The sequence below is a fragment of the Mixophyes fleayi genome, chromosome 5, assembly GCF_038048845.1.
Source record: "Mixophyes fleayi isolate aMixFle1 chromosome 5, aMixFle1.hap1, whole genome shotgun sequence".
Taxonomy (NCBI): domain Eukaryota; kingdom Metazoa; phylum Chordata; class Amphibia; order Anura; family Limnodynastidae; genus Mixophyes; species Mixophyes fleayi.
Genome location: NC_134406.1, coordinates 220,737,482 through 220,760,160, shown reverse-complemented (window position 1 = coordinate 220,760,160; position 22,679 = coordinate 220,737,482). Strand labels below are relative to the sequence as shown.

At 39.8% G+C, this 22,679-nt stretch overlaps 1 protein-coding gene across 1 annotated transcript; it reads left to right on the top strand.

Annotated features, from left to right (window-relative positions):
• Nucleotides 1-19,434: 19,434 nt before the first annotated feature.
• SNAI2 (snail family transcriptional repressor 2) lies at nt 19,435-22,142 on the top strand. The gene is made up of 3 exons (XM_075213499.1): nt 19,435-19,685; nt 20,016-20,555; nt 21,112-22,142. The coding sequence occupies exons 1-3, from the start codon at nt 19,607-19,609 to the stop codon at nt 21,291-21,293; spliced, it is 801 nt and encodes a 266-aa protein (XP_075069600.1). The 5' UTR covers nt 19,435-19,606; the 3' UTR covers nt 21,294-22,142.
• Nucleotides 22,143-22,679: the final 537 nt, after the last annotated feature.

Genomic DNA, 22,679 nt, shown 5'->3' with positions numbered 1-22,679 from the left:
CACAGAAAAAAAATATTCAATTAATATCTCCTGATGATAATAGCGGCAATAATGATAAAAAAAAAAAAGTGTTTGTTCTTAATGTCTACTGAACATAAAATAATTTTTTACAGTTGCTCCTAATTGCAAACACATGTTACAACCTGCATACAAGATTGTCATCACTAGTACTCAGGACTTAGACTAGCCCTGCAGCTGGAGCAAGAGATACGGTCGAAAAACAAGTGACTTTGAGATGCTCAAAGCTTGATTCATATATGGCTGTGTGTGCTCAAGTTTGGCACACCATTACTGTATATTGACTATGGGTGAATGGCCCTTCCCACCCCGTTCCCTCACAGAAATTCTAAGCTGTAATAAGTATCCTTTTCCTTTTACTGCCTTTTTTAATTAATGATTTTGCAAAATGTAGTCAGAATGTTGGCTCAGCTACTGTATTCCCTGGGTCACTAGAAGTTTCCATGTTTTAGTTAACAGCAAAGGGGTATTTTGTATCAGGAGCTATTGTGTCCAAGATGGTTCCTTGATATGTAGCAATATGTTTATTTAGTAAACTAATATTTTTGCTACGTCCCCTATTGTGTATGCAGACAATACAATGCCCTGAAAAATACCAAACAATCGAGTCGAAACGCGTTGGAGGTATTTACAGAGTGCTGGGAATTGTGAAATCTCCTGTTACACTTTGCTAATTGGAACATTTATCTGGTGGGAAGCACCTGCACAAATATACATTTTAATGTTGTGAATTTGTTTTATTGTGAGTGCATTTGATTAAGAATAAATATTTCAACATTTTAAAGCAATACCACACTTGAAAGTTCTTTTCTGCTCTTTTCCAATGCACCACTCCTTGAGGAGAAATCTAATAAGAAAAGTGGTTTAATCTATTAAAGACCATTGTGAAGGTTAAACCACAAGAAAACTTCTAGTAATTTTTTAATCACAAAGGGGCACATGTAAATCAAATTCATCTCAACACTAAGAGAGATTTAAGACCATGTTTCTAAGAAGGCTTCAAGTAAGTTTACAGTTCACAAGGAAAATAAGAAGCAAGTGTGTCAAAACGTCCAAATCACCAAATTGATTTTGAGTTCACTTTTTTGGATTATTATAATTCTTATAGAAGAGGTAGGGTACATTTGAGAGTCTCTCCATGCTGAAACATCTATAGGATAAATATTGATTTAGCCCTTCTATATTGAGAATTGTCCCTATAGAGCCATCCGGCTTTATGAAAGAGGAAGATGATGCAACGCTGGACTGAGAAATCTGCCAACGTAATCCTTCCTTGGAGGAGTGCTGATTCCAATGCCTATGTTTAGAATGCGACTTCAACTTCTGAGAGTTGGGCAGTTTTAGAATGGATAGCTCCTCATAAGCGAGTGTAGCTCAGAATGAACTGTCCCTTAGTACTCACTTGTCTCTCCTGAGAGCTTATAATGTTGGTATCACCTCCTCTACTGGTGGAGGAAGCTGTGTAAGTAGCTCCTGCACACTTGGAGAGGAAAGAACCTCTTGAGTTTCAGGTTGAACCTTGGTTCTGAATGAATGAAAGGGCTTCCTTGGATGTCCCCTTACTGTCACGACTATAAATGAAGCTAAACCGACCAGTACATTATGAGAAAAACAGAAAGTATAATTTATTGAAAGGGGAAGTTTTAATGTTGTGGAAGGTTGGAGTGTAATGTGAAATTTACACTTTTGTACACTGTGCCTCAAGATTTTTCATCCACTGCAAATGTAGGCACACTTCTAGCTTGCTTAGGTGTTTCCCAAGAGTGGAGAAAGCGTGCACTTTTAAGTGAGCTCTCATGTATCTTGGTTTTCCCTGGACTGTCACTTTTTTATACCCAAACTCATAATGCTTATTTTCCCATCACTTACACTCCTGACAATTCACAATGAACAGTTCAAGCATAGCTATGTTTCAATAATGGTATTACATGATTTGGGTCTACAAAGGATGCATGTGGTGGATTTTTTTGGGCCAAGTGAACCACATGACACAATATGACACAATTTTCAATTTTAAAATGATTGGAGCCCTGTGTAGTATACCTAAACATTGTCACAATATGGATAAATAAACTTAACTTGGGTATTGCTGTTTATATGGTGCTAGTGATATTTGCTATTATATCTAACAGTCCACATAGTCTATTGCTCTTATCTTCTGAAAATGCACAGTGGATCGAAGGCATAGGTAATTTAGGGGACCACACCCCTTGGATTACAATAAGGAGTCACTGCTTGGACATTTTATCTAGCTGGCAGATCAAGAAGATATCTAATATTGGATTTCAAATGATAGCATCCAGTCAAACAATCAGTAATCAGACATGTGTTCACATAATGCACTGTAGCCCTTCTCTTTATTATTGCAGAAATCTGATCACTACTATCCTATCTCAAAATAAGCCAAAGATATCCATGTTTACAGAAACCCAAAGTATTTCATTAATTGTGTCCCTATTCCTATTGTAAATGGCAATGCAAAATATATTTCACTTTGCTAAAAAGCCTGAGCAGTAGCTCTATAGCATAAAGCAAAGCAGGGGTCATGTTTACTTCTCAGTTTATTTTTCCAGCCCCACTCCTAATTTTTACTAGTACTGCTTACCCAATTCACCTTGTAAAGCAGTGCATCGTTGCTCCCACTAGAGTATGAACTCAATGGGAATATTGCAACATTGAATGAAATTGCAAGTAGCCTAATACAAATTATTTATAAAGGATAAGGCTCAGTGGTTAAAAATATTTCATGTATGCAAATACCCGTTCAAAATGCATATATCATATTATACCCAACAATGACCAACTGAATGATTGCCTGCAATGACCAGTTTGTTATATTCAGCAATAACCAATATATTATTGCCCACAATGACCAGCATATCATATATACAACCAACCACCAGTTGCTAAAATAAAAGCATATAAATGCAGCTGCTTCAACAGCAGGTAATAAAGCGACATGACCAATATAATAATACAGGCATATAACCAGTATATTAACAACATCATGCCCAGTGAATACAGCCCAATGTCCAAAAAATCCCTCAGTATGAGCACTGATATTTGCCACCCAGGTTTCTTCACTTTTCCACTGCTCCCTTCTGCCACTATCAGTTACCAGTGATCGGATCAGGAACACCAGCTCAAACCAATGCATTACAAGCAACTTGCACTGTTGTTGGCAGTGCTATGGTTGTATTTACCTGTGTGAACTTCATAAGCGGAGTCAATGTACTCATGAGAAATGAATCACTGTGCAGGTTGATGACTGTACCTGCAGATTTGCTTGATCATGCTCATGTTCCCATCCATTAATTAGCTGCAAATGGTGATAGGAAAACACAATAAAATGTAACTAAAAACCCTTCTTTAAAACAAAAAAAATAATAAGCCAAAGCACTGAGCTGTGGCAGCCGTCTACTTTTTCATTCATTCATTCATTCATACTGATACACACACAGTGGAAATCAGGTCTATGATAAAAGGTGAAGCACAATGGACAACTTCATTAATCTACTTTGCAGATGGCTAAATGCCAGGAGCCTTCCTCTGAGCACTCCTGAGGAAAGCTCCTCTGATGTTAGAGGCGTCTGATGCAGAATGGGTACAAAGTGTCACAATCCATTCATTTGAGTATTTTAACAATATGTCAAATGAGTAATTGTTAAAATATTAGCAAAATGAGCAATACACTCATCATTATTAGTCTATAAAATCAATTGTAAATTGAATGTAGTGGAATCCTATGTGCATGGAAGTATTCAGCAAGCTGTAAGAGTACTATAGTATAGATACAAACTAATGGGCTGCTTGCCACAACATCCAGTAAGGTGAATTTGCATCCCTCAATTTTGCTGCAACAACGCATGAATTTTGCCGTCTATAGGAAATTGTCAAGTACGATTTCTATGGCCTTATGATATGATGTCCTGTTTAAAAAAGAGTTATATATGTATAGATAGATAGATAGATAGATAGAGCCAAAGTTACCCCAAAAAAACTTGTTGTATTGACCCACATTATGTTGCTGATGCAGAGTTATGCGCAAAATGGGAGTAAATGACTTTAAAAAAAACATGGAAAATGAACACATCTCATATATCTTGTCCCCCCTCTCCAGGTGAAGTCCGGAATAAATGCCAGAAAATAGTCTGCATAGGTACATATGTGTGTGTCCACTTTCAGGGCATGCGCAGAGAGATTTGACAGTACATACGCTACTCTAACATACATATTTCCCACTCTGCATCAGCTAATATATATATATATATATATATATATATATATATATATATATATATATATATATATATAATAGTGACAGAAACACTGTCTTTCTGCCTTGTGTACATTAAAACCCCAGGGAGATTGTTTAGAGAGAGAAGGGTGGGCTCCATACATAATGCCCATTTTCGGGTCATCTGAATTACCTGTGCAAGTGCTGGTAATTAGGAGTTGCACCTGCAAGGTGCTGAAAATGGCTGCTAGGCAGTTTCCTCTCTTTCGCAGACCTGGGGAAGAGGTTTGATGCCTCCTGAGAGACTCTGCATTTGGTCAGCAATACCTCTATGTTGTATACATGTGTGGGTCCTTCACAGGAGAGAGGGGCTTCCTGGGTGTCTAGTTATTGCTGGACAGGCAAGGTGTTTATTTTGAATCTGTCTTTGTTTTTTCTGTTTAATAAAACTGGCTGAGGCCAGTTATACCCTGGATCTATGTGACTAATTTGCTGCTGTACATTACCATCTACTCCAGGAAATAGCACCTGTTCCCCATAGCGCGCGGATACAATATATAGAGAGCCAAAATGTATTTATTGTATGTTGTATTTATTGTATGTTGAGCCATCATATAATACCACCTACAAACACAGCTTTAAAACATGGTATTAGATTAATGCTGATCCCTGATGTTCCTCCTGATGCTCCCGCTCTACTCTCAAAAGAGTGGTGAATGAATACTGTGGTGGGCATTGCTGTCAAAGCAGAAGGCTGCTGGAAGAGTCAGGTGAGAGGCATAGAACAGTAGAACAAAACCGTAGACTACAATTTGTTCTATATTAGAGATAGATAGATAGATAGATAGATAGATAGATAGATAGATAGATAGATAGATAGATAGATATCGGAGATTATATTAACAAATACAGTAAAACAAATAATGTTGTAAAATTGTATTTTAAATGGAAATATACATTTAATCTACAAATCAGAGTAACAACATAATTTTCCAATTTTTGATTGAATATAAGGGATTCAAGTGATTAAATTGTTCATAAAGCAGGCGCAGCATGTTGCACTTTCTAATTTCTTATGCGAGAACAGTTGCTCTCAGGCACTTACATGAGACACCTGCCTGGCAAATGTTTACATAGTATGAGAAACTTTAACGAATTCTGAATATTTTAGAAATGAATGGGAGAAATATCCTATTATCATAAATGTACATAGCCATAAACTCATTCTAATAGCATTCTATTAATATTAACATTCCCTGCATATGTGTTTATATTATAAGGTGGATCCTCCAGTAAATCCCCTTAAAAGAACACATTATAATAAAGTTACATTGTAATATTTATATACCACACATTTTGTACTATAAATGTGTTATACTTTAGGAGACAGATACATGTGGTTAATTTCCTTCACATAGAAATAAGGACACTTTCCAAAGCTATCGACCTGACACATTTTATAGAGTAGATATTTACCTCTCATTCCAGTCTTCAAAACTTCTCTTGGCTGTGACCCACTTATTTAACTCCCTATCCAGCTGGACCGGACTCATCCCAACCTTAATCTTTCTTCGCTGTCTGAAAACTCACCTCTTCACTATAGTCTATCCTTCCTCCACCTGATACTACTCCCTCTGGGTGTTTTACCAGCTATAGTCCTCTTCTCCACTCTGAGGGGTATATTTACTAAGTGGTAGTTCCAACAAGTCTCCTATTATCTGTGCTTTGCAATCACTTTTTTAAAAACCAGCAATTTTATTAAAGGCAAAACCCGATGGGCTTTGTCTTTAATAAAACTGCCATTTTAAAAAAGGCAAAGCGCAGAGAGTTGGGGGTTCATCGGAACCTTCGCTTGGTAAATATACCCCTTGCTTTCACTACTTTCTCAGCATTGCCCTGTCTTATAGAATAAAAGGGTCCTCTCTTCCCTCTGATCACGACTGCATCTTCTTCGTCAACACCATATGTATTCATTCTGTTTTAATCCATGACTTATATTTGTATGATTTGTTATTCCGACAGTCCAAAGCTGCAGAGTTTTATGGTGCCTTACAAACAAACAATGATTATGAAGAAGCGCTGCTACTGAACATAGCAGTGTGTTTTGATTTTATTGAATAAACCTAGGCTCAATGAATATATTCCTTCAACACACAGAGGTAATAGCCAGGGCACAACTAACATAAAACATAGCTTTCATTTATGCACTTTCATGTTGAACCGGTCCTTAGTAAGCATTAAACATTAAATTGCTGTGATATATAATAAATGTGTCAGGATGAGCAAAGCTGCTGTAAAATGTCACACAAATTCTGTTTTTCAGTGGGACAGGCCATTTAACAGAGGTGCAAAGTACCAGTTATACAAGCTTTGGCTTTGGCTTTTGCTTTGCTGTCTCACATAGAGCCATTCCACACTTTCTTTTCCTAAATTTACATTTTACATTTTATTAAACTTATATTCTATAATTCTTTATTAACAAAGCTGGAATGATAACAGTCCATTTATTCTGCTCTGCTGTGTTTTGTTGGTAGGAATGCAGTAGGATTGGAGAATTAGCACAACTAAGATGATAAATACAGCAGCTGAAATTCATACAGTTTGAAATCATTTTGATTTGATATTACATTATACTACGCTATTAAGTTAATATTACTAGTACAGTTTTTTTTATTTTCTCCCCACTTGCTAGTGGATAACACACGTATTTATCACTTTAAGAGAACTTCTCTGACTCTTTCATATACTTTTAAAGGAGTATCTGTGGACTGTTACACTGGAATTACTGAGCTGATTAATTATTCTTGCCCACTGACTAGTGGCCAGGGGCATAATGGTTGGACTGAGTAGAGTAAGTGGTCATGGTGCCGGCACTGGATTGGGATGGACGGTGGCATGTGCAGATTGTCCAGGGGTAACCTACGTTTTGTATTCTTGTACTAGTTGTAATCGGGCACCACACAAACGATGCGGCTTCATCATTTGTATGCTGGGGATGACAGCGGCACCACTCCCATTCCCCTGCACAAAATGCTGCGTGTGGCCTATTGTTATATAGAGGCAGTATTGGCCACTGTGTACCCAAAGGGTGCAGCCCCTTCCTCTGCATGTGCACGTTCACCCCCTAATCTTTGCTTCCCTCATTGTTTAGCTGTCTGCATTCCTCGTTCCCCGTATGTCTCTATCACTCCCTTTGTGTTTACCTATCTCTTTTGTGTGTACACCCATTTTCCCCATTGTGTGAATGTGCCCTTCTTTGTCAGTCTGCCTCCCTGTCTGTCTCGCTTTGTCCCCCACACCTTTGTTTGCATCTTTGTCTTCGCATTGTGAGTCTGTCCTTTATTTCTCCCACTGTTTCCTTATGACTCTCTTATAATATCTATCCCTCCACCTTCATCTGCCATTTGCCCCATCATCCACTTTTTTACCCGTGCCCCTTACTATCCTCTTCTTCTCTTGCCCTGCACCATTTCCTCTTACCCTGCACCTTCACCTTCTCCCATCTTTTACTTCTGCCCTCATCACCTCATACCTTCCTTTCTCCTATTCTTCTGCTGAAGTCGATGGTGTCCTGCTGGCTGCTGATCAGAAGCAATATGTATGGACTTACAGATAAACACAAATATCTGATTTCAATCACTTTTGCCCTGTAACTATGTTATGGCTGGCGATAATCCTGGTGGTGGTGGTAAGATTTGCCAACTCTCTCCAGACAGAGCTTCCACATGTGACTTGCACAAGTATTATTGAGGTACTTGTAACACTGCAATACCTAATTAGTTAACAGATAGAAGATTAAAATCAAGTAATCGTTTCTAAAAAAAATACTTTTTTTCTATCATTTTAAAGGTTTTTAAATATTTTTTAATTGTTTTTCAAATAAATTCTACTTTCAACTTTTTTTGTTTTTTTAAAAATCCACTTTAGTAGAAAGCCAAACAAAAAAGGGGGAAAAGTTCAGGAAAAAAAATCCTCTTTAAAACCACTTTATTTCAGTTATTTAAAAATATATTTTATGTTCTGACCATTCAGTTGAACTTAGTGAAATAAAAAATTTACATGAGAATAAATGTGCGTTTGCTGTGTTCTCAATAATATATATTTAAAAGTCAATTCAATTCCTTAATATATGATATGGTGATTTCCATAATGTCTTGTATTAGACATGTTGAGTGGTTTATTATATGGCTATGCACACTGGGATTACATAGTCATCCCTAATTTAAGACCGAATGGTCAATATGTCACAAGTATATTCCGTGTAAATGAATTGTCGGGATATCTCCCAAAAGAACCAGGTTTTAAATTAAGGGCAATTTATATTATTATGTATCAGGTATAAAATCAACTGTAACTACTTCCACACAATTTTTCTCTTACTAACCATTTTTCATGTCAAGCTGGTTCACATTTGTTATTACTCTCTTTCCTCACCACTAGAGGGCGGTATACGCTTTTATAGTCATGACTTGTGTATTTCTGTGCCTACTTCTTTATTATATGTCTATGTATGTACATTGAGATAATCCTTAATTTAGCACTGATTGGTCATTATGTCACAAGGAGATTCTATATAATATGGATTGTAGGGATATCTTCCACAATTACCAGTTTTTAAATTGAGGGTGATATAATATATTGTGTACTGGGTATACAGCTATTTGAGGTCCTTCCGACACAATTTCTCTCTTACTAACCACTTTTCATGTTAATCTGGTTCACGTTCTTTATCGCTCTTTTTTCTCACCACAAGAGGGTGATATACTCTATTATAGTCAAAAAAAATGTGTATTAGTGCTCATTTGTGTCTCCAGATGTTTCTTCTCAATAATATAATGGACTGTTTATGTCTTGCCAATTTTATCATTATTACATTTCTTATAATACATGGTTTGTTTGCTGCTCAAATCACCAAATTTGTCTAAGATACTGTACACTATTATTGCTATCCCACATTGTCCATCCTGCTTAAGTCCTATACTACTAAGGTGGCATTGCGAACCAGTTGGAAACACGCTTCTCGCGTGTAACTCAATTCATGTTTCGCTTCTTCAAGGGTGTAAAGTGGAAAGTAGTAAGTTATCCCTTACCGCTTTGGACCAGAATCACTGAATATCGCTGATATTTAATCATTTGTAGCAATAAGAGATTTTTATCGCTGTGATAAGCAGAGATAAAAATTTCTTTAGATATCTGCGCAAAGGGGCTGTTCATAATAAATTACTCCTTTATCTTTGAACTGGATCACTTGCTTTTAATAGAAATAAGATTCATAAAGCTCCCTCGCTATCTTGGCAACACTAGTTTAGCCAACTATATCAAAATAAATAAAAAAAAAATTGCTTTAGTTGTGATGAGGCTTCTCAAGTATAGTGAGATACCTTTATAATATCAGACTTGTAATTACATAGCATAATTTTTTTGTATGGCAAAACAAGCTTCCCACGTGGGTGGACTCCGCTCTGCAGCACTGAAGCTAGAGAAGTGAAACAAACAAGCCACAATACAAGCTGTAAAGGCCCAGAGCTGGCCCTCTGACTATCAACACCCTGTGCAAGAATTTTTTGGTGCGCACCCCCACCCCCCCAAAAAAAAGTTAGAATTAATACTTTTATTATTGACTGGAGAAAAACTAACTAAAAAATGTCACAATTGTCCTAATTCATCACACTGTTCCCCCTTCATCACACTTTTCATCTTCATCACATTGCTCCCCCATCATCACACTGCTTTCCCTTCATCACACTGTCCCCCTTCATCACACTATGACCTTGCATCACACTGTTTCCTCTTCAGCCCATTGTGCACCTTCATCACACTGTTCTTCTTTTTTTTACTATGACCTTCTTTTTCAGTCTTCTTTTCTTCTGTTTTCTTTTCTTCTGTCTTCTTTTCCAATCATGGCACCTCTGTGTCTCCTCATTGAAAGTTTTATGATGACATCAAGCCAGAGATTCGGTGAGAAGGAGGGAGCAGGGCGCCAGAGTGCACGGTACCCATTGTTGGAGGAGGGAGAGAAAGCCACTGTATGATCAACGGGTACCTCAAGCTGCCCCTGCATACCAACCCCTGCCCTAGGCGATAAATATCTTTGCATCGCGCTGGGCATCCCATAGGCCATAGCTCCCCTTGTGGCTGCAATTGTCATGACATTTTAATTTTATCAGTACTTTTGGCACTGGTAAACAGCCAGCTACATGTTTCATTGTCCCTTCATGCCTCAATCTGACACTGCCCCTGCTTTTTATTTTCATTTCCTCTTGCCCCGACATGCTGTCCACACCCCCCTCCCCTGCCTCACTTCACTATTAGAAGGTGTATCATGCAGTTGCTCTGCACACTATGACAAAACACTACACCTCTGCTAGTGATTGAGGCAAACCATTTGGAAGCCTATTTAAGAAGGACATGTACCGCTGCAATCCACTGATTGCAATCGCCATCTCAGGTTGGGGATTGCAGGAGCAATGTAGGGAAAAATGCTTTATTTAATTAAATAAAGCATTTTTTCCATTTATTTATCTTTTTAGCTTCTTGTTTTTTTGGGTTTTTTTTTTACATTTTCTTTAAATCTGCTTCTAGAACCGAGTTATGCATGCACAGAACGAACCCACAAATTGGCAGCAAAGAGGTTAGTTTCTGCTTGCTGCTGCCAGCCTGAGTCGCTGGGGAGCTGAGCATTGCTTAGCTTACCCGGCAACCTTTTAATGATAAATAACTGTGATATTTTCTATCACTGCTAGCTGCAAGGATACAAAATCTCTTTCATCACTGCTTTTTTTTAACTAGACCCCTAATTATGCTGTATAGCAACAACATCCAAAATGTAACAAATAGCTCCCTAGAATGCGGCTAGGCACATCAGCAGGTGATAACTCGACACCTCCGTACTGCACAAGATCTGTGTCTCTCTTCCACTCTCATCACATCCTCCCATTCCCGGTTACAGGACTTTTTTCGGACTGCACCCACTTTGTGGAATTCCCTCCCTCGCACAATAAGACTTTCCTCTAGTCTCCAAACCTTCAAGCATTCTCTAAAAACTCCCCTCCTCAGACAAGCTTATAATATTCCTCTATCACCCTCTCAATCTCCCTAGGTTACCCTATTATCACTCTCTGCACAACTAGCACAAGGCAACAACCCTCTGACCAACATTGCTGAGTGACTGATCACACAGCCCACTCAATACTTTTTACCTTTGCATTCTAGCTTCTAGCTTCTAGTCCAAAGTGCAATATGATGTAGCACATGCCCTTGTGTATCAAACTCCTATTGTCCCATAGATTGTAAGCTTGCGAGCAGGGCCCTCTTACCTCTCTGTCTGTATGTATTACCCAGTATTGTTTTATTAATGTTTGTTCCCAAATGTAAAGCGCTAAAGGAAATTGTGGCGCTATATAAATAAATGCTGCTGATGATGATGATGATAATAACACCTGTTGTTTACCAGATTGTCATTTTTTTAAAATATAAAAAACAAAAAGTGAAAACAGACAGTAGCATGCCAAGCTGAGGTCATGACAAGCAGCACAGAAAATAGATGCAAAAATACACTCTGCAAGGCTAGCATAGATCATTTTTTTTAATACTTAAAAAGCGGGGCATCAAAACGTGGTCTCTTACTTGTGCTGTCTGAGCCAGTGAGAGAAAGGTGAATAAATTGATATTCTTAGCTGAGCTTCTGGTGTCTTCAAGAAGATGTCAGAGTGGGCATAAGAAAGCAACAATGGGGAACATTTATGAAAAATACTGGTAATTTTTGTAGCTATGCTGCCTTTCACCATAACACCTGTCTTGGTTAGTTACATGTGTACTGTTTTGTTAAACATCGCTAATTTTGTTCATATTTCAGTCTTTTCAGTGCATCATGCTATCAGCCAGCTCCTCTCTGCTCAACCCCACTTTTTTACATTTTTTTTAAAGAACAGATTTACGAACTGAATTATAACTGATTCTCACGTCAAAAGATAAAGACAGAGTATTGTTAAGACACAGCTCTGGATTGTGAAAAGCATACAGATATCTCTACAAGAGCTTCCAAAGGAATTTCCTTCAAAGCTAGAATGTTATCAGGTTACCGCCCAAGATACAGATAGATAGGGGGTTATACTATCTGTGGCACTAGACTCCTCTTTATATATACAAATGCTGTGTAGGCTGCATTTTGAATTCACCATTTTTTTTAAAAAATAGCAAAATTGTAATGCATTAAAAAGAATACCCTCTAAAGAAACATACAGTCCACACAATTATTTATTTTTTGGGTTCATGTAATACTCAAAGTCAAACTTGTATTTAGAGATGAGTGAAATGTTTCACTGTTCCTTCCCCACAAAACCACATGACAGTTTCAAGTACATTTTTATAGAGCTGTACCTGCCACTTGCTATATTTTTTATCACCTAATCATTTGTAAAAAAAACAAAAACTTTTAAAATATGCATATAACTTAGGACAGGCCTGTCCAACCTGCGGCCCTCCAGATGTTGTGAAACTACAAGCCCCAGCATGCTTTGCCAGTAGACAACCTGTTGATAGCTGGAATGGCATGCTGGGACTTGTAGTTTCATAAACATCTGGAGGGCCGCAGGTTGGACAGGCCTGACTTAGGACATTATAACGCATGCACTGCCACACTATATTATTGTCCCACTCGTTTCTGCAAAACTGCAGAGGATCAAAAGGCACAAACAATACATTAAGAACATCCCTTCCAGCCTAACTGGTAAAAATCTGATAATTACACCAGCAGTCGCATGAGTTCACATATGAAAATTGATAACATTTTTCTTTTGCACTTGCTTTGGTATTTCCCAGATTAAGAAACTATGCAGCTTGACAGTAAACTATACCTGAGCAAGTCCTAACAGATTGCTGGAGTGTTTCCTTTTATGTTTCCATTCCAACACCTGTCGTATAGAAGGCTGGGGTGGTCTTACCGCTGTTACCTCTTGTTTCAGCGAATCACAGGAAAACTGTTAGGTATTGAGAGACTGGAAAGACATTGAAGGGCATCAAAGTCTTGGTGCATTTTTATCACGACAGAGTGAGCTAAGATGAGCTGCACTTGAACTTATGGAATGTCTTAGTGAAGAAAATCCTGCAGCGTGATTAAATGAATGTGCTGACCCAGAAAATGGAAAACTGGGTTAGGACACAGTTGGAAAATTCTGTAGTATATTGACAGGTTCTGACAGATGTACAGACATTCAGTCACTCTGAATGTGCAGTGGCTGCAATGACAGCACCAAATAATAGCATGTAGTTGTAAGCAGGCAAGAAAGAGTGGGTGAGGTGGAGAGGTCATTTGTATCATTTCAGCAGTGCTGTAGCTAGAGGGATCACAGCAGTGACTATTGGAACCAGGACACAAAGACCCAGAAACCAGGGCAGCAGCCACAATGTGCAGCGATCCTCCAACCTGTGACACCTCTACCCTCACCACTAAGTTGACTACTGACAGGTTTGAAGTCGAGACTAGGAGACAGGGCCCTGTAGGGCAGTGTCCTTCAATCACCACCTGCAGGTCAGTGCAGAGATTCTCAACTCACTATGTGTGGCTATATACAGAGAGAGACATCATAGTAATGTTCATATCATCATCATCTATTTATTTATTTATATAGCGTCACTAATTCCGCAGCGCTGTACAGAGAATTCATTGACATCAGTCCCTGCCCCATTGGAGCTTACAGTATAAATCTCCTAACATACACACACCGGGAGAGACTAAGGCCAATTTAGTAGCAGCCAATTAACCTACTAGTATGTTTTTGGAGTGTGAGAGGAAACCGGAGCACCCGGAGGAAACCCATACAAACACAGGAAGAACATACAAACTCCACATAGATAAGGCCATGGTTGTGAATCAAACTCATGACCCCAGTGGCGTGAGGCAGAAGTGCTAACCACTAAGCCACCGTTCTGCCCACAATGTTAAATGCTCCTATGTCAGAATGGACCTGAAGGAGGCAACATCTTTGAGCTTTGGTTTGGCAATGTAGATCATTTAGGGCAATGTAGTTACTATTGCCTTGGACACGTTAAAGTTACCTAGGCTCACATTTTGCACTGAAGCATAAAGGCATCTGGTTACACCTGTGTTCAGCAGAAAACAGGTTTCATAAGTTTTTTTTCCCAACAAACCTCTAAAAGTTGTCCAACACAACGATTTTGCAAGCACAATATTTTAACACCTTAACAAGTGCTATGTTACACTCTTCATTTATGCATTACCACCTGTTGTATGCATCCTTCATCTTCTGCATGTCTGTGTGTAATCACAGTTTGTACACCCAGCGTTGATGCCACTTTGACATAGTAAGCTATGAGTTTACCAAAATACACATGTGCATTCGCACAAACACATACTTATGACGTCATGGCTGCATCTGCGCTGCAGGGCCCCAGTTTTCCAAATTCATAAATAACACTTGTGGATGTTTTCTACTGGGGTGTCCTGTTTTACGTTTCTCTTCTCTTTATTGCTTCCATGAAGTTCAGGTGACAGGTGTCACCTTAATAATTTCATATGAGCAGGGCTGTTTTATTACTTTAGTGAGCCTGAAGCAAGGATTACATTGGTCGATCTTCAATCCCCTTTGTGAATCATGAGGGAACAACTGCTACTTATGGAATAGGTAGTAATGTGAAGGGAAGGATTTTGTATACAAGGCTTAGGCTAGTATTTCATTATTTTACTTGAACATTTTTCATCTTTCACATGTCGTCCTAAGACAACAGGCAACTTAGACAGATGCTTTAGGACCTCTCCAATCCACACTCCATTACCCAGAAGTCTAATGGTGGCCCCTGTCCTGGTGGGCCAGGGCAAGTGTGGTTCTCCTCCCACCTTTCCACGGCAGCTGCCACTGAGAGACAACAAAAGTGTGTGTACAATTACCAAAAGGATCATTATATTCCTATAAATGATCTATTCTACCTAAATACTACTCTATGAAGTACACCCTATCTTGTGGTTTATTTTAGTAATTTTCTATTTCCCATTTATTAATAAAGTCACTTAGCAATTATTTACATGAAGGGATTAGTGCTATTTTTAATCTTTCCTTTCTGTCGAACTTTAAGTGGAGAAAAAAAGAAAAAAATTGTGTAAGATTCATCCCCATGTAATCCGCTGGGCAGCAGTTAAAAGATTACAGAAATAAATGGGAGGAAATCATGCCTGAGCTCTATTTTTTTGCATATTTGTCTTAACAACTCTCTGTGTGAAAAGCATTGGTTTGTCTGCATGGGGATCCATTATTGTTTTTCAGCACCTTCCTCACATCGGTTTTCTACTCTGAACATGACCTGAGGAAAAGTATAAAAATACCACTTGTCTGAACATTCTATATTGTATAAGAAAGAAAACGTATGTACTGCAGCAGTAGCTCCCAGACCTTGTGGGCTTGTGACACAGAAGCCACCAGATTACTTAGGTTCATAAAACACCAATGTTAGAATTACCTATACTTTATATTATTTACAACTAAAATATAACTCACATGTGATCTCCATTATTTATATTCACTTTAATGTAAGGTGTTATCCCTGTTGCCTCTGAATTCCTGTGATACAGTCAGCCTGGCATCTTGGCACATTATTATGTACTGGCACAGTGGTTGTGAATCGCTGCATTAGTAATACTTTAGTTTGCTATATTGTAAGGGAATAATCGTCTCAATATTACCTATGCTGATGAACCTGTTACTGTATCTGTGGTGCTCAATATACTCAGTAGACAGAGTGTATTTTCTTTCTTGTAATATTGTACAGGATATTGTTCTTCCTTGAAATTAAACAACTATCTGTAAATCATAGCTATATATTCTAGTTATCCGTTCTACCTGCCTGAATGTATTTCGGAATCGAGCGCTGAGTGCATTACCCATCCATTCTGGCTCGGGGCATTAAGCTCCGAGGACCTTAGCCATCCATTCCGGCTGCCTGAATGGGTCTGCCATTACCTTAACCAATCATTTTGTCTGCCGGAATGGAGCTTCGAGAACCTTAACCATCCATTCCAGCTGTCAGAATGGGTCTGCCAGTACCTTAGCCATCCATTTCAGGTACTGAAATGGAGGTCTGAGTACATTAAGCATTCATTCCGGCTGCCAGAATGGGGCTCTGAGTACATTAATCATCCATTCTGGATGCCGGAATGGGGCACTGAGCACCTTTCCCATTGATTCCGGGTTGCCTAAATGGGTCTGCCAGTACCTTAGCCATCCATTGCAGCTGCTTGAATGGAGTTATGAGGACCTTAACCATCCATTGCGGCTGCTGGAATGGGTCTGGGAGAACCTTAGCCATCAATTGCGGGTCCCGGAATATGTCTGCGAGGACCTTAACCATCCATTCCGGGTGCTGGAATAGGGCTCTAAGCACCTTACCCTTCCATTCTGGGTGCCGGAATGAGTCTGCCTGTACCATAGCCATCCATTCCGCTACTGGAATGGGTCTGGGAGAACCTTAGCCATCTATTGCGGGTCCTGGAATATGTCTGCGAGGACCTTAACTATCCTTTCCGGGTGCCGGAATGGGTCTATCAGTATCTTATCCATCCATCCCGGCTGCTGGAATGGAGCTATGAGGACCTTAACCATCCATTCCGGCTGCTGGAATGGAGCTATGAGGACCTTAACCATCCATTCCGGCTACTGGAATGGGTCTGCGAGAACCTTAGCCATCTATTTCAGATGCCGGAATATGTCTACGAGGACCTGAACCATCCATTCCAGGTGCCGAATGGGTCTGTCAGTACCTTAACCATTCATTCCGGCTGCCAGAATGGAGGTCTGAGTATATTAAGCATCCATTCCGGCTGCCAGAATGGGGCTCTGAGTATATTAAGCATCCATTCCGGCTGCCGAAATGGGGCTCTGAGTACATTAATTTTCCATTCCGGCACCTGGAATGGAGCTATGAGGACCATAAGCATCCATTCCGGCTGCTGGAATGGAGCTATGAGGACCTTAACCATCCATTCCGGCTGCTGGAAAGGAACTATGAGTACCTTAGCCATCCATTCCATTATTGGAATGGGTCTGCGAGAACCTTAGCCATCTATTCCTGGTGCCGGAATTGGTCAGTCAGTACCTTAACCATTCATTCCGGCTTCCAAAATTGAGCTCTGAGGACCTTAGCCATCCATTCCAGGTGCCGGAATGGGTTTGTGAGTACCATAGATATTCATTCTGGGTCCTGAAATGACTACTTACCCATCCATTCCGGCTGCCAGAATGGTCTGCCAGTACATTATACATTTATTCCAGCTGTCAGAATGGAGCTCTGAGGACCTTAGCCATTCATTCCGGGTGCCGGAATGGAGGTCTGAGTATATTAAGCGTCCATTCCGGCTGCCGGAATGGGGCTCTGAGTACATTAATCATCCATTCCGGAATCCGGAATGTGGCACTGAGCACCTTTCCCATCCATTCCAGGTGCCGGAATGGGTCTGCCAGTATCTTAGCCATCCATTCCAGCTGCTGGAATGGAACTATGAGGACCTTAACCATCCATTCCGGGTGCTGGAATGGGTCTATCAGTACCTTAGCCATCCATTCCGGCTGCTGGAATAGAGCTATGAGGACCTTAACCATTCATTCCGGGTGCTGGAATCGGGCTCTAAGCACCTTACCCTTCCATTCCGGGTGCCGGAATGTGTCTGCCTGTACCTTAGCCATCCATTCCGCTACTGGAATGGGTCTGGGAGAACCTTAGTCATCTATTGCGGGTCCCGGAATATGTCTGCGAGGACCTTAACCATCCATTCCGGGTGCCGGAATGGGTCCATCAGTATCTTATCCATCCATCCCGGCTGCTGGAATGGAGCTATGAGGACCTTAACCATCCATTCCGGCTGCTGGAATGGAGCTATGAGGACCTTAACCATCCATTCCGGCTGCTGGAATGGAGCTATGAGGACCTTAGCCATCCATTCCACTACTGGAATGGGTCTGCGAGAACCTTAGCCATCTATTTCAGATGCCGGAATATGTCTACGAGGACCTGAACCATCCATTCCAGGTGCCGAATGGGTCTGTCAGTACCTTAACCATTCATTCCGGCTGCCAGAATGGAGGTCTGAGTATATTAAGCATCCATTCCGGCTGCCGAAATGGGGCTCTGAGTACATTAATTTTCCATTCCGGCACCTGGAATGGATGATTAATATAAACAAAACCTTATTCTGACACCTGGAATGAATAGCTAAGATACTCAGACATCTATTCCAGCATCCGGAATGGATGGCTAAGATATTGAGACATCCATTCCAGCATCCGGAATGGATGGTTAAGGTCCTCGGAGCTCTATTCCGGCAGCCGTAATGAATGGTTAAGGTTTTCGCAGCTCCATTCCGGCAACCGGAATAGATGGGTAATGCACTCAGCGCTAAATTCCAACATACATTCAGACAGGTAGAACGGATAACTAGAATATATAGCTATGATCTACAGAAATATATATATATATATATTTTATTTATTTATACATACACATACACACAATACAATATATATGCAATATAATATGTGTAATAGTTGTTCCACATATTACAGAGAACATCTCTGTGTAGCAGAACAGAATGTACTATACAGGCAGAGAAAACACAGCAAGCTTCACTCAAGACACCAAGCAGCAGAGGGAGCTGTAGTAAGCCGACTCATTCCGGCATTCCAGCATTCCGGCAGTTCCGGCTTTTGCTTAATCCCAGTTTTACATTGTTTGCTTACAAGTTATTCTGTAATTAAGCCATATAAATGTATACACTGTGCTTGCCATTCCTTGGTTTCATCTAAACTACCATAGTACAAGCTTTATGTCTGAGGTTACAGCAGATAGGCATCGTTTCAATTCTCCCGGCCCCCCTACACTGTCGGCTCTGTAGCATAGGACAGCATTCCTCGGCACTGTCTGCAGCCCATTGACCACAATCGCTCACTTTTTTTTGACAGACTCATGAAACAAGCAGAGTCTGCCTCTGTCCACAGCTGTCCCAGTGGGAGGCTCTGAAACTTGAGACAACTTCTTTTCTCTTAGCCAAATGATTGGATCATTCTCCCAAAAACCCTCCCAATAAAGCATGCTTGATCTCTAAAACTGCTTGGAGCGATTTAGGAAACGATTGGAGGAGTAGACAAGGTCCCTCCCCTCCTGCACCTGACTAGTAGCTATTTACAGCACTTTTCAAGAAGTCTGTGCAGTGCCACTTCACTCCAGTGTATGGACTCAGTGCTCAGACAATGCTATAGGGATCAGTCAGCGGGGCTGGGCTAGAACAGTCATTCTGGGAACCGTTACTTTGCAAGATCTGGGGACAAGCCAGATTCCTCATTACTGAAAATGCCACGATCCTTTTTGGTCAAGAAACACTTCAACTCCTCTAAAAAACCTAATTACGGGGAGCTGGACAACCATACAGGTAATAGGCAGAAGGACGCTATTTTGTGTTAACCCTGTTACTACTACCAAAAAATAAAGTGCTTGGAGCACTTAATGCATTTCTGGAGCAGCACATGGATTGTGTACATATGCACTATTGAAAGACCAGCTAACTTTTAATATGGTTGGCAGCTGGGATGCTGCATTTCATGGCAATGTTTTATGTTAAGCAATGTAGAAGTTATTAAGAAGTTATATTATTTCAGTGCTATCTAGTATGTTGGAAATTGTTTTTGGATCAGTTTGCATTGATGTCTTTGATTATTTTTTATCAATACTTATGTCTTGTTTTATGTGTTTGCCCCTTTAGTGATTATCTCTCCATTCCTGTATGAAAGATACCCAGTGTCAGTGATCCCACAAGCAGACATCCTCAGCTCCGTAGCCTACAGCCCCATTACAGTGTGGACTAGCCTGCTTCCTCCTCCCCTGCCCAATGACCTGTCCCCCCTGTCAGGATACCCTTCATCATTGGGACGCATCAGTCCGCCTCCTCAATCAGACACCTCATCCAAAGATCACAGCGGCTCTGAGAGTCCGATCAGCGACGAGGAGGAGAGGATCCAGTCTAAACTTTCTGAAGCTCACGCAATAGAAGCTGAAAAGTTTCAGTGCGGTTTGTGCAGTAAGACCTATTCCACGTTCTCTGGGCTGGCAAAACACAAGCAGTTGCACTGTGATGCACAATCTAGGAAATCCTTCAGCTGCAAGTACTGTGAAAAGGAGTATGTGAGCCTGGGAGCACTGAAGATGCACATCAGGACACATACATTACCCTGTGTGTGTAAGATCTGCGGAAAGGCTTTCTCCAGACCATGGCTACTACAAGGACACATCAGGACTCACACAGGTAACAAGCTGCAATGAATTAACATACTGATCTATGTACATCTATAGCTGCAGGACACAAACATCAACCCTCACTGGGGCATACAGTAATAATAAGATACTAATTGTACTTTTTGTACTTGGTTATGTTAGTATACTGTGTAAGTATTGTTAATGTGATCGACTTGTATGAAAAGCTTTGTACACAGATCAGCAACTGATTTATATATCTGCAAAAAGTCTAAACTAGATTAGACTCCTATTGCAGTTGCTATTTGACTATGACTAGACCTGGCAATATGAATGCTAACAAAATAAAATATTCTAGCAATAAGCCTACTTGGAGTTATATACTAAAATATTCTAGTAATAAGCCTACTTGGAGTTATATAGTAAGCTGCTAGACATTAAACATGTCTATAATTTAAGGACTGACTGAAAAGTTTAATGCTACCGTCTTTTACATAAATCAATGTTTTTCTTGCACTGAATACTTTTTGTACACATTGGTTAGACTGAACAGAATGTATGCATTGTCACTGATAAAGAGTTTAAATATATCTATTTGTCCTCCTCAGGAGAAAAGCCTTTCTCGTGTCCACATTGCAACAGAGCTTTTGCAGACAGGTCAAATCTCAGAGCTCACCTGCAAACCCATTCAGATGTGAAGAAATATCAGTGCAAAAGTTGTTCCAAAACTTTTTCCAGAATGTCCCTGCTTCATAAGCATGAGGAATCAGGCTGCTGTGTAGCACACTGAATCTCTCCAGTCAACAGATGTTTACCAGGACTGACCAAGCACATTCAGGGCTCCTGCTGCAAGGGTATGGGGACAGATCCAGAAGTATTTACCTCTGCCTACTACAGAAACAAGCCAAGCCAGAGTTTGCAAATGCCTTCAACATGGATCTGAAAAATGAACAATATTTTTCGAGATTGCTGTAATGAATCGTATGGTCTAGAAGCATCAAATATTCCCTGACTTTTGAAAACAAATATGCCTAAAGAGCTAAAGATCACATTCTTGCCTAAAACATTTCAACCGGATAGTGTTTTTTTTGACAGTGCCTTAATAATTCCTTAAAATCTCAGGTGCATTCTCAGCCATAAACTTGTATTTTCATATTGTGATTGAACTTACCTAGATTCCATTTTCAATATTACACAATGGAAATGATCAAACCAAACTTAGGAGAAGTTAGCAAATGTGTGCAAAGTACAATACGTGCCTTAAAGAACTTGTGGCTTTAGACATTAAGCATTGTACCTTTTCTGCACAGTAAAAACTTTGACATTTTACTTTTTTTTTATAATGGGAGCAAGTGCAAACAAATTGAGGGTGTATGGGAGGCGAAACTGTAGATACTGAAGTGCACAAAGAAAATGATATGTACATTTTCAGCATTCTCTGCATAAAAAACCCTCTGTGCCTTTTTTTTATAATATTTTGTAAAATATGTGAATATATTGTAAATGGTTATATTTTTATATATATGTTGTGAGTGCGGAGTGAGTGGGAGAGAGGCTGCATTCAGCTTCCTGGACAACTTGAAGAATGAGAGAGATAATTTTCTAGGCCTTTTTTAAAAAATAAAACCTTTTGGATATATATTTTGTGTTTCTTTATACAAATAGGATGGAATTGTAAATGAAAAATGAATAGGGCTAGTGCGATTGGTCCAGCTATTCTGCCAATGACATTCTAGGGTGCTTCAAGCATCATTATTTTGGGGTCTTGCTTATACATTTATTTTTAATTCGCACATAGATTATATTAGAGGAAATTTAAAATTTGGAAATTGATTTGGTAAAATTAAATTTTAGGGTTCTACTACTTAATTAGCTATTACTTTGTGCTTAGTTTGTATTTCATTATAGCACATATTTTGTATACTGATCAGTCTGTTTTATATAATGTGAAGGCATAGGGTTGAAGCAGGTTGTTACAGCATTAAACTAATATAGTTGGCCCTGTTGCCCACAGGCCATCTGTATAGTAAATTGAGGCACACCCATTGTAGGCCAAATTGAACAGATTCAGTCATTCAGTGAACAGGCCCAATGCAATGGATTGAGAGAGACCCTCTTGGCTGATGACCCCACACAGAGCCCAAAGCGGTCATTGGCTGACAGAATTTGGTGTTCT